The sequence below is a fragment of the Herpailurus yagouaroundi genome, unplaced genomic scaffold, assembly GCF_014898765.1.
Source record: "Herpailurus yagouaroundi ecotype Mexico unplaced genomic scaffold, PumYag 29, whole genome shotgun sequence".
Lineage (NCBI taxonomy): Eukaryota > Metazoa > Chordata > Mammalia > Carnivora > Felidae > Herpailurus > Herpailurus yagouaroundi.
In genome coordinates, this window is record NW_024412377.1 from 122,856,503 (window position 1) to 122,868,854 (window position 12,352).

At 48.7% G+C, this 12,352-nt stretch overlaps 1 protein-coding gene across 15 annotated transcripts in view; it reads right to left on the minus strand.

Moving 5' to 3' along the window:
• Nucleotides 1-1,654: 1,654 nt before the first annotated feature.
• Nucleotides 1,655-12,352, minus strand: part of LOC121016760 (protocadherin gamma-C4) — a 99,957-nt gene continuing 89,259 nt past the window's right edge. For all 15 annotated transcript variants that reach the window (XM_040454608.1, XM_040454626.1, XM_040454619.1 and 12 more), the window contains 2 exons: nt 9,450-9,538; nt 1,655-3,686 (listed from right to left, as the gene is read on the minus strand). In XM_040454608.1, coding sequence (XP_040310542.1) covers nt 3,460-3,686; nt 9,450-9,538 — 316 coding nt within the window. In that variant the 3' untranslated portion in view covers nt 1,655-3,459. The remainder of the gene's footprint in view (nt 3,687-9,449; nt 9,539-12,352) is intronic.

A 12,352-nucleotide genomic window follows, 5' to 3' on the forward strand; every position in this document is an offset into this window, starting at 1 on the left:
ACCACACTGCAGATTAGAGGAATTTATGTGGGGGAAGAGGGGGACAGAAACCTGAGCCTGCCAGCAGAGGTGAGAAGCCAGAGGTCATGCTCCAGGTGACTTGCAGCTCAGAGCCATACTTGAGCACGCTGTAACCTACACAAAGGAACCTTACAAGCTATGAACAGACCCAGAATAGACAATGAGGGGCTTGAAGAGGACCACAAACCCATTCTGGCAGGCTCTAGAACTGGAAATAAAAGCCTTTTAAATAGCGCTGGAGCCTGGGCCAGCTGCCTCCCCAGTATGGCTGGGGATGTGGGGGTAGGTTGCCTGCCTCCTCCCTCTCCCCCACCAGAAGCCACGCGTTTCTGTTTCAGAGCTTTACAGGCGCACATACCAATTAGGGGACCAACCACAGCTGCTCACACACACTGCCAATCTACTGCCGTGCCTGGAATAGAACCCAGGCAGCCAGCACCCCGCCCTCTGCAACCCAGCTCTCAGAAACAAAACCCCAATTCCATCTCAGAAACCGTCCACACCACCCTTCCTCCCACACAAGAAGGTCGCCTCCAGATGCTTAGTTGGAAGGCTTGGTTTCCGTGACAACCGACTTCAGGAGCTGGCAAAACACATGACCAGGCTCTGGGAGGATGCGCATAGGAAGCCCACAGACTGCCTCCTTCCACCCTGCAGTTAGGCATGCCTTCCCGGATCCGCCAGATAACCCCAGTGGGTCTCTGTCTGTCATTCCTCTGCGCCCTGTCTTCTCTCCTCTGTACTTCCTGCAGAGGACAACCTCCAATTCCCACTGTGTTCCAAGGAGGCAGACTGAGGAAGAGGGGAGGGGAGGAGGGCTGAGAAGTGAATGGACAAACAAGGAGAGAGGGAGAAGAGGAACAAGGGAAGATAGTCTGGGTCTACCGACAATCTATCCTATATACTCACTCTTCAATCCCCTTGACACAGGGCACCCCACACCATCCCCAGCAACAAAGTGATGAACCTTCTACTTTTCCTTGGCTTTGCCACAGAGAGTGGGAAGGTGACTTCCAGATGGGTGAACCGAGGCCCAGGCTATATGTAGCATGCCCTCTTGTGCGGTGTTCCCAAAGCCACTAGGCAGCCAGGGTGGAGAGGAGTGGTCAAAGGAGAATTCACCCTCCTAGGAAGGAGCCCACAAAGGTACTGTGGGGTGTTAATTTTAGCAGGGAAGAGGGGCAAACTAAGGAAATGTCCACCACCCGATTTCCAGCTCTGTAGCCATTGCCAACACAGTCCTCCCCCGCTCTGGAGTCTCCTCTTCTGCCGGGAGACTGGCGCTTAGAACCTTAAGGGAGAGAGAGCCACAAGCATACAATTGCACGCTCAACTGCACAGCGCCACGCAGCGCTCAGAGATCCCCCTCCTCAACAGACTCATAAAACGATGACACACAACGGTATACCGATCCACAAGCGCAATTACAGTCGATTGTATACTGTTAAATATGCACAACAGTATTGCAATAACACACAGCCACATTTGACTGTCACACACAGACTCAAGGGCAGCGACACAAAACCAAGACGCAAATACAATAGCCTCGCGATCCCGCCCTTCTTCCGGCATACACCTCTTAGCACTTCATCCACACATGCTAGGAGCCTCCATCTCTTACACAGAACCGTTCAACCTTTCAGAAGAAACCTTTTAATTTTTTTTTTTTCAAAGAAAAAAAGCCATATAAATATTAGAGTATAAAACTTGCGTGAGACACAGGAAGGGGAGTGGGTGGGGAGCTACATGACTATGCGAAGAGAAGCACTTATAGGAGTCAGTACAGGGGACGGGGTCGCCGCAGCGCATGGACACAGCACAAAACACAGCACGGGCCGCCGCAGGCGGATTCAACGACAGATGGCTGCGCGGAGCCCTCCGCCCACCCGCCATCACGGAAAAGCACACCGCACTACACTATTGGCTATTCTACACCAGCCGAAAGAGGGAGGGGGCTCTACACTACTGTAAGGGTTGGGGTGGGGTTTTTGCGCAGCCCCACTGGAGGTACGGGCCTGGGGGAGGGGGTGGGCAGAAGGGGATGGGCAGAGAAAGGTCTATGCACAAGGAGGCACTGGGGGACTTTAACCAGGCTCTGGCCACTAGGGAGCAGACTGGGGGGAGGGGGGCTGGGCACTGGCCTTCACGGAGAAGAAATGGCACCTGGCAAGATGAAGGAACAGAGGCTGGAGGAGTGCAGGGGCCCTGTGGAGAAGCCCGGATCCTAGGCTGAGACTTTCTGTCCACCTGGTCCCTGCTGTAGCTCCATGCCTCCCCAACCCAGGGACCAAGAACCGCCTAGCTGGCCCTGCCTCACTGTTAGGGCCACACTGATTCTTCTACCTGTGGCACCTCTGGAGTACCCAGCACCCACAGAGGGCCCTCTGACCTCTCCAGGGGACCTGGTCCCAAACGTCCTCAGACCTTCCTTTGACTATAATGCCAGTTTAAATCCATTGGTGCTAACAGCTCAGCCCAAAGCTCACTGCCTGAGGTGAGCGAGCAAGCCTTGAATGTGGAAAACGAGAGTCCAGCCTGGTACTTGGTTTATGGCTGGAATTGGGGATCTGGCCAGTACCCTGGGGAAACAGAGCCTTCTGCAAGATCCTGATAACTGGCAAGTCAAGCTTTGTCCATCCCCTATATCCACACCCTTCCCTTCTCTATCTTACCACCCCATACTGTCTTGGAACATGCAATGAAGTCTCTTGTTTGGAGAGGGGGAAGTCACGGCATGCAGCGGGAACATCAAACAATGAAAAACAGAACAAAAGACTGGTCCCAAGGGCGCTGGGAAGAGGCACAGTAGCAAAGTGCCCTCCCTAAATCCAGCAAGCGTCAGTACCATGGCAATGGTGACCATGTCTGCCAAAACTTGAGCTTGGTCTTGGGCTCTGGAAGGAGATGAAGGGACGGGCACCAAACCATGCTTTGGGGGCGGTCTGAGAACTGGAGAGGCCAAGAGGTTATGACGCCCTTCCAACTCTTCAGAACTACGAGCCTTTTTAGGTCACCAGGTACCTCAACACCCCCACCACCTTATTCAAGAAAGAGGAGCTGCTGAGGGGGTGGGGTGACAGGAGCGAGGCAGGGAATTGTGGATGGGCCTGATTGAATTTGGAAGATGGCAAAGTTCAGCTGTAACTAAAGGGGGTGTGATAAATGGTGTCTACACTAACCCCACTACCCCCATGGGCACAGCAATTGACTGGATGGGGGTTCCCAGCAGAACTCCCTTTTGCATATTCAATCCCTTGGGGGCAGAGAGGGGGGTGTTGACTGGGCACTTGTTTCTGTTTCTCAAAGGGAGCATGGCCTGGACCCCTACCAGTATCTGGGGGTGAGCCCTGAAAATATGAGGCCTGGGTACAGATACGGAGAGAGGCTGGGCTGGTTGGGGAGGGAAGTTGCCCCGTGGCTCTTGGCCTGGCCTCCACGTTACTTCTTCTCTTTTTTGCCTGACTTCTTCTTGTTGCCATTGCCACCGGTGGGGGCCTTGCCATCTCGCTTGCCAGCCGCGTTGGTCAGTGTGGCGTTACTGCCGGGGATGTAGACGTTCTGGCGGTAGTCCGGCACGTGCTGCAGGGTAAACTGGGGCCCGTAGCGGGCACTCAGGCCCATGGTGCCAGCGCCCCCTCCCAGGGTGGAGCCCCCATCAGCAGCTTCTGCAAAAGAGAGAGGAAGGTGAAGAGCTAAAATCTGGGTCCCTCTTTTATGGCACAACCAGTTAATGGGCAGAGCGCCCAGCCCTGACCACAATGAGCCCTGGGAATATCCTCTCTATCAAAGGGGGATAAACACCTTTTGATAAATACCCTCTAACAAAGAGGCAGAGGTAAGTGGCTCTGGAGTGAGACCAGCTGGGTTTGATTCCCAGCTCTTTTACCTACTAACCAATTGGGGGCAATCCCTATGTCTCCTGATCTATGAAAAGGGGTAAAAATAACAACTACCTCTTCTGGTTTGGGTGAAGACTAACTAAGATTATGTAGGGCCTAAAACATGCTGTTATTTTTCAGGGCATAAATAAAAGCTCTCCAGTCCTTGCCCTAACCCTTCTCACGGGAGCCTCTCTGGTCTCCACACTAGACTGTGGTCTCCTGGAGGGCTGCAACTAGGGCCTGTGTGTCCTCCTATCCTTCACCAGCCGGTGCCCACAGAGTGGGGGCACTCAGCAGTTCTGTTGTTAGCAGGGGGTCAGGGGGTTTTGCAGGTATTCATTTCATAACAGCGACAGGAGTTGACTAGTGTCAACTATTCTGTGCCAAGTACTCTGCTAGATACTGCACGTTGCATGATGGCTTTCGCCTCAGTGAGACAACCCAGTGAGGTATGGTATTTATCCTTACTTTATATATGAGGAAAGCAAGGCCCAGAGAAGGTAAAAGACTAACTCAAAGCCACAGCAGCCATCACAGGTTAAAGCAGGGATGGCTAAGTGTATCTCAGCATATACTGTAGAGAGAGTCACCACTACCACCATCAGGTTGGATCTTATCACTCTGAGGATAAAGGAGGAGGACAGAAGACAAAATGAGCCATGTTCTAGGAGGCTAAAAAGATGATTCCGGGACCAGATATCTACTATTTCTCTTTTGGATTTCAAATTTTTATTTAAATTCTTGTTAGTTAACATATATGGTAACATTAGTTTCAGGTGTAGAATTTAGGGATTCATCACTGACCTATAACACCCAGTGGTCATCACAAGTATCCTCCTTAATACCCATCACCCACTTGGCCCATTCTCTGCGACCAGGTATCTTAGGTACAAGGTAGACAGAGGTTCACAGTATCAGAGCTATGGAACATCAGAGAACACCCCAAGCCCAACTTCCTACTGTATACAAGAAGAAATGGGGTCTAGAGAAGTATTCTGGCTCTAGCTTAGCATCACCCTGAGAGCTTGTTAGAAATGGAGACTTGGAATCTGCATTTTAACAAGATTTCCAAGTGATTTTTAGGCACACTGAAGGTAGAAAAGCACAGCATCACTTATCCCATTGGGTTTTTGTGAGGCTCAAATGAGACAGTGCTTCATGAGTCCACAGGCACTTGGTAAGGGCTCACTCAGTGTTGGGTGCAGCGCTCACATCATCACCACCATATAGTGTGTGTTGTTACTTCTACTCTACATGCTCCCTGGGTGCAGCAAGGAAAACCAGGAATTTCCCCGACTCAGCCCGAGTTCCCAAGGGCTCCTGCTGGAGTCCTCTGGCAGTGGGAGGGTTAAAGCCCCTGGAATTCCCAGCCAAGACCCAGCCCAGCTGACAAGAGTTCTCCTCCCAGCCTCCCTTTACTCTAAGCTAGACCCTGGGAGTGGGTAGAGAGGGTGACTAAAGCCGGAGAGGCTGACTAATCCTGGGACACTAACCAGGGATTGAGAAATAGACAGGAACTATTTTAAAAACCAGCACAAGAGGGGGAAGGGCACAGGAGAAGGGAACAGATAGAAAAGCCTTGGGTCTTTCTGCCTCCTCACTCCAATGCTCGGGTTTCTACAATCTCCATTTCAAGTCCCAAATCCCGGGATTTGAGGGCTTTGGGGAGTGTGTGAAAGGCTGGGTGGGAGGGAGCAGCTGCCCACTTCCTTCTCTCTTTCCCCAGACTGCTCCCCTCCCCCAGCCCTTTCATTCCATTGACTTTTTCAACGTTTTCCCTAATTAACTCCAGGATGGAGCCAAGCTCACCCTCCCCTTCAGCATACCCTCTTCCAGCCTGGGAATGAAGGGGTGGGGGAAGGGGCCTAGATTCTGCTTCAAAGAGCTAGGATTCCAGAGTGATTTAGGGGCTAAAGGGGAGACTTCAGAGGCGCCAGAGAGGGAGAAAGAGGGGGACACACACATACATACATACACATAACACACACACACGCACGCACACACATGTGTGTGCACGCAGAAATGGGGAGAACCAGGGAGAAGGGAGGTAGAAACAGAAGGGCACAAAGGGCTTGACTTGGTAACTGGAGGCAAAGCCCACCCACATCCCACCGGCATCCCAGATCTCTAAGGAGCACCCCAAGGAGGTGGAAATGACAAAGCCAGTTCTTGCCACCTCCCACCAGAAGCACAGGCCTGATGCTGGCCCAGGCTCTGTGGGGGACTTTGAGGTTGGGCTGGACCAGGAGAGAGAAGGTGTGCAAATCCAGGGCCTAACAGAAAAAGGCTGACACTAGAGTTCCTTCTGTTTAGCGCTGTCACTAAGAAAGCCGGGTGACCCTGGCAGAGGCCTTGCACAACTCAGGCCTCCATTTCCCCATCTGTAAGTCTGAGGGGGGAGATGGTGGATTGCAGCCTCTGACCTTCTGTAGAATCAATTCTTCATCGGTCCCTCCTTCTACCTCCCCCCAGCACACAGTGAGCAGGGACCAAGATCTTTTCCATTCTATAGAGAAACATTCTTTAAAAAGCAGCCAGAAAGGGGTGACTGGCTGGCTGGCTCAGTCAATAGAGCATGAAACTCTTGATCTCAGGGTTATGAGTCCGATCCCCATGTTGGGTGTAGAGATTACTTAAAAATAAAATCTGGAACACCTGATGGTGGCTCAGCTGAACTCTTAATTTCACCTTAGGTCAAGATCTCACGGTTTGTGGAATAAAGCCCCATGTGGGGTTCTGTGCTGACAGTGTGGAGCCTGCTGGGGATTCTCTCTCCCTCTTTCCCTCTCTCTCTGCCTCTCCCCTACTCATGCTCTCTCTCAAAATAAATAAATATTTAAAAAACAAAAATAATAAAAATTAAAAATTAAAAAATTAAATCTTAGGAAAAAAAAAAAAGGCATTAAGAAAGAACCTAGGCAAACTCTGGCCTAAAGGGCAAAGGTCACTGGCCTCCTCTCCAGCTCCTGGCCTCACAGCCTCCCTTCCCACCCCAGCTCAGGGCTGAGACAGCACCTCCAGACAGGGAGGCCTGGTCAAGCTAATCCAGAGTCAGTTGAACCGCAAATCAGAACCTCCTTGAGAACACACTTCCCCCAAGTGTTTATTTAAAGTGCCTCCCAAGTGTACTTACTTTCCTTCTTACTTACTTCCCCTCAGCAGCCCCTTAGCCAGGCTGGGCTGGACTCCAGGAACCTCTCTGGCTTCAGGGCAGAGAAGCGGGTGTGAAAGTGGGAGTAGAGCCTGACCCTGCCACTTCAACCCTCTGGATCCATTCCCCAAGGCCCTAGCCTACACTCAGGTCAGATGCTGTGTGGGCCAGAGGGGTGGAGCCCTGACAAAGGAGGGGACCCTGGGGGGTTTTAGGCCATAAATACTGATTCCATTTCTGTTTCTTAAATCTGGATTTAGGCCAAAAGCCTCCTTCCTGCATGTAATGCTAAAACCCACAACAGTTAAATATACCTGTCTGTCTACTTCCCTCAAGAACCTGACTTGGTATCTCCTAGAGCCACCCACCTGCCTCTTTCATACTCAGTATCTGGCCCCTCCAGAAGTACAATCCCCTGCCCAACCCAGACCTGGGCCAGTTCTGTCCCGGAAGGCTTGCTGCCCTCTTCACTTTCCCCTTCCTCTCCCCCTTCACTTGAACTACCACGGGCCTGGCTTCACTTAACCTCACAGACATCTGGGAGAGGCATGCCAAATTTAACAAATAAAATGCAGAATACTCCCAATTAAATCTGAACTTGAGATAAACAATGAGCAGGTTTTTTTCTTTTTTAATATAGTATGTCCCAATACTCATGTTTGGGACCTACTTATGCTAAAATATTATTTGTTGTTCACATGAAGTTAAAATTAAATTTTTTTTTCAACGTTTTTATTTATTTTTGGGACAGAGAGAGACAGAGCATGAACGGGGGAGGGGCAGAGAGAGAGGGAGACACAGAATCGGAAACAGGCTCCAGGCTCTGAGCCATCAGCCCAGAGCCTGACGCGGGGCTCGAACTCACGGACCGTGAGATCGTGACCTGGCTGAAGTCGGACGCTTAACCGACTGCGCCACCCAGGCGCCCCCACATGAAGTTAAAATTAACCAAGCTTCCTGTGTTTTATCTGGCACCTCTAGTCTGGGAGAATAACGCAAGACAGTAAGAGGAGGTTAGCCTGTACACCTATTCAGCTAAAAGGGAAATGTAGGCTGCATCGAAAGGCAGACATGGTCGCTGCAAAAGCAAAGGCGTGAACTTGAGAGTCAGACTGGGTTAGAATCCCCAATCTGCATCTCAAAATGGGGACCTTGGAGCAAGGGATTTCTCAGTTTTCTCATCTGTCAGATGTAAGTAATCACAGACCTGCTTTGCAGAGCTGGTTAAGAGGATGAATTGATTTGAGGCCTAGCATGCACCCAGGACAGAACATAGGTATGATTTGAAAATTATTGTTCTGATTTTACTGGGTTCTCTCCCAGCCCTCCACATGTGCTGCAGGCCAGACAGAGGATTTCACTGCACTAAGTAAGCCCAGGGTCTAACGCCCTGACAGCCTTCATAGGAAGCCCAAGATGTGCTGCTCCTAAAACTAGTCCTTATGAACAGGCATTATTCTCAATCTGCCTTTTATGGGTCAAACAAGATAAGAGGTAATCAATTTTGGCCACTACCTATTGTGCCTTACTCTGTCATCCCCATGCTAAGGCCTTGCATTGGGCCCTCACAATACCAGCAAGATCTGTTCTAGTTCTCATGTGATAGTCACTGAAAGTGAAGCCCAGAGGGGCTTAGCACCTTCCTTGAGGACTCATGGCTAAGTGTGGGTGCTGAGATTTGAGTCCAGGTTGGTCTGCCTCCAAAGCTTGTGCTCTTAAGTACTAACATCATTCTGTTTTTCTGTTTGCCCTACTCAGGACCCTTCTGACTGCTCAGGGACAAAAACCATTGGCTGAATCTCTGTTGCATGTGAAGTTCTGTTAGCCTTCTAGGAAAATCAAAATCCTGCTCTGGAGGTGGGGCAACAACAAAGGGAAGGGGTCTCACATATCCAAATGTGTTCTCTGTGCTGGGAGTATCCACACCCACAACCATGGAGGGAAGGGCCTGTACGTCACAGGTCCAGTACTTTGTGCTTTGTGTTATCATCTCATTTAATCCTCACAACAACCCTTTGAGGCCACTGTCTCCATTTTCTTGGCTTAAGAAGCTGAGATTTATCGAGATTAAGCAAAATGATCAAATTCACAAAGATAATAAATGACAGAAGTAGGATCCGACCCATGTGGTCCCATTCTGGAGCTGGACTCTTAACGTCACTCCCTCTATTCCCTCAATAAATCTTTCCTTTCTCACTCTTTTCTAGGCATCCCAGGAAGTCTTAACCTGTTTCTCAACCTGGGTTTTTGTCCAGGAATTATGAGTCCTCTCAGGGACTCCGAGAAAGATCCAGAGAAACCATGCAGGTTGATAGCCAGTCTTAAGGCAGATGGCTGTGGGATTCCCCCCAGAACCCCAGGTCCCCCATCCCCACACACACAGTGGCACAACTTACCACTGGCAGAGGCCAAGATCATGGCTTGAAGCATCTCTGTGTCAAACTGGTTGTTGGGCCAAGTGCCGGTTTCATCGCCATTTTGGGAGCTGAGGAGAGAGTGGGATGGTGAATACAGTCTCCCAGGCCAGCCTAGCTCACGCCTCTCCCGTCCTCTCCTAGAGCTCCCAGATCTAGTAACCTATATCTCCATCCCATGCCCAAAGATGGCCTGTAGGATTATAACATATAATGTTTGCAAATACTTTGAAAAAATCCCTTTGCCTAGCATACTTGCTTGCCTTGCACTATCTATAGAAATCAAACCTTTTCTGAGGCACTTCCCTAATTCCTCAAGCTCCCTCTCACAGCAAATCTGGTGTTCCCTAGACTGCCAGTTCCCAACTTCTACCTTGCTAAGATGAATAAAATTTGTCAGAGGGATTTCTAAGCAACTCCCCCCAGCCCAGCCCAGGTGCCTCCCCCAGGCAGCTCAGGTCGCATGGCTCCTGCTGCTATACCTGTCTACACTGTCTGTAGAAGATGGTGTCTGCACCCCTCCTGCTGAAGCACCTAATTAAAACCTTTGGACACTCTAAGCATTGAGAAAAACACGAAGTGATTGATGATTGTTAAAAACACTAACTTATAAATGACCTGAAGAAATTCCAGCTCAACTCAGATTTTTCCCACAGTGAGTATTTCCATGTTTTTTGGAATTCTGAAATATCATATTATTTCTGTTTTTGAGGGAAGCAAGAGCCACCCTGACACACACACCATTAGGTGACCCTTGGCACCACCTGGAACACCAAAGTTCCTCAATAAGTATTTCTTGCTTGAATGAATGGGGGGGGAAAACGCACGAAGAGAGTGAGGTTACCATAGGGAAGGATCTGGCACCAGGGTAAGGGCTGCAGGGCAGGCCTTGGAAGCATGAGAGGGAGACAGAGAGAGCAAGAGCATGATCATGTTGGTGTATTCTGTCATGGTGGGTGAGCACAGCCAAGAAATGCTTTACAATTTTTCCAAGTTCTGTCCCTGCTTACGGTTTCCCCTGATCTGGGATTCTCCATCCTCAGGTAGGTGGACTTAGTCTAAGACTTGGCCAGAGTGCAGCTGCTCTATGTGTCCTCTATACCCTCACATCAGACAGTTAGGGTTGAAGGGAAAGTAGGAGCCTCATTTCTCTCTCAGAGTGACAACAGTTGGAATTCTGTGTCCATTTATTCAACCAACATTTACTGACCAATTACTGTGTGCCAGACACTGGGCAAGTTACTGGAGGTATAGTTGTGAACGTGACTGACATAGTCTCTGTGATGCTCATGGTCTATATACTGAGAGGCTGACATTAAATAATCACACAATTATTTAATGGTAACTGTGACAAGTGCCATGGGGGCAAAGAGCAGGGTGTATAAGGGAGTCTTGATTTAGTAAGGGCTAGGGAGCTCAATCAGTCCAAGCTTCCCTGAGGAAAAGGGAAATTAGAAGACAGGGAATTCACATCTGAATAAATTTCCAGATAATCTGTAGGACAATTCCATCTAAACAAAGGTAGGAGGAATGACAGAAAATCACCACCTCGTAACCACCAATCACTGGTGAATATTAAAATATTAAAACTGAAAGGTTGCTGCACAGTCTCAAATATCACGCACAGAGTACTTATTAATCACAAATATTTTAAAATATATTTGTAATGGAGAGATCTGAAGATACCACTTTAACTAAGTGAACAAAGTGAGTATCCCTGATAGCTGAACAAAATGACATGAAATGATTCCTGACGTAATGGAGGTGTACAATGTCACCCAGTCAGTATTCCTACCAAAATGGTTGTTAACCTGATTTCACTGTGAGAAAATGATAAGCAAATCCAGATCATGGGACATTTTATTTATTTGTGTTTATTTTTGAGACAGAGGGAGAGAGGGACAGATAGATAGAGGGGGACAGAGGATTCAAAGCGGGTTTGGTGCTGACACCATGAGTTCATGACCTGAGTTGAAGTCAGATGCTAAACCAACTGAGCTACCCAGGAGCCCCCAGATTGTGGGACATTTTAAAAGACAACTGGCTTGGACTCTAAAAAATGTCCATGTCATTAAAACAGACAGACAAAAAAGTAAGGAGACTGTTCTACATTAAAGGAGACGAAAGCAATAGGGCAAGCAAAGGTAATTCATGCTGCTTGATTGAATCCCAAATTGAAAAAAAAAAAAAAAAACATCAGGGGTGCCTGACTGGCTCAGTTGGTAGACCATGCAACTCTTGATATTAGGATCATGAGTTCAAGCCCCACACTGGGTATAGAGCTTGCTTTAAAAAAAAAAAATACCAAACAAATTAAAAGGACATTTGGAGAACATTTATGAAAATCTGCCAGTGGACTACATGTTATTACACTACTGTTAAATTTCCCAAACGTGATCATTCTTGTATGGTTTGTATGAGAATGTTACTGTTATTAGGAGGTGTATACTAAAGTTTTTCAAACACTACAATGTCTGCAACTCTCATATATTCAGAAAAAAAAAGTGTATGTGTGTGGAAAGAGAGAGAGAGAGAGAGAGAAAAAAATGCAAAATACAAACAACTGATTAGGTAAAAACAGTATGTCTGAGTTCATCACACTATTTCGACAAGTGAACTTTTTGACAAGCTTGAAACATCTCAAAGTAAAATGTTGAGAAGTAAAATGAAGTATCTAGGAGAAAGTAGTGTTGTGGGAGAGAGCTTTCCAGGCAGAGTGAGGAACGTGCCCCAAGCCTCTGAGGCTGGGAAATGCTTGGCCAGTTCAGTGGACTAAGGGCAGCCAGTGTGGCTATCCCAAGGGGAGATGGTGTCAGGGGCTGAGGTTGTAAAATGGACACTAAAAACTTTGGTCTCATTCTAAGAGCTGTGAGAAGTCACTGAGG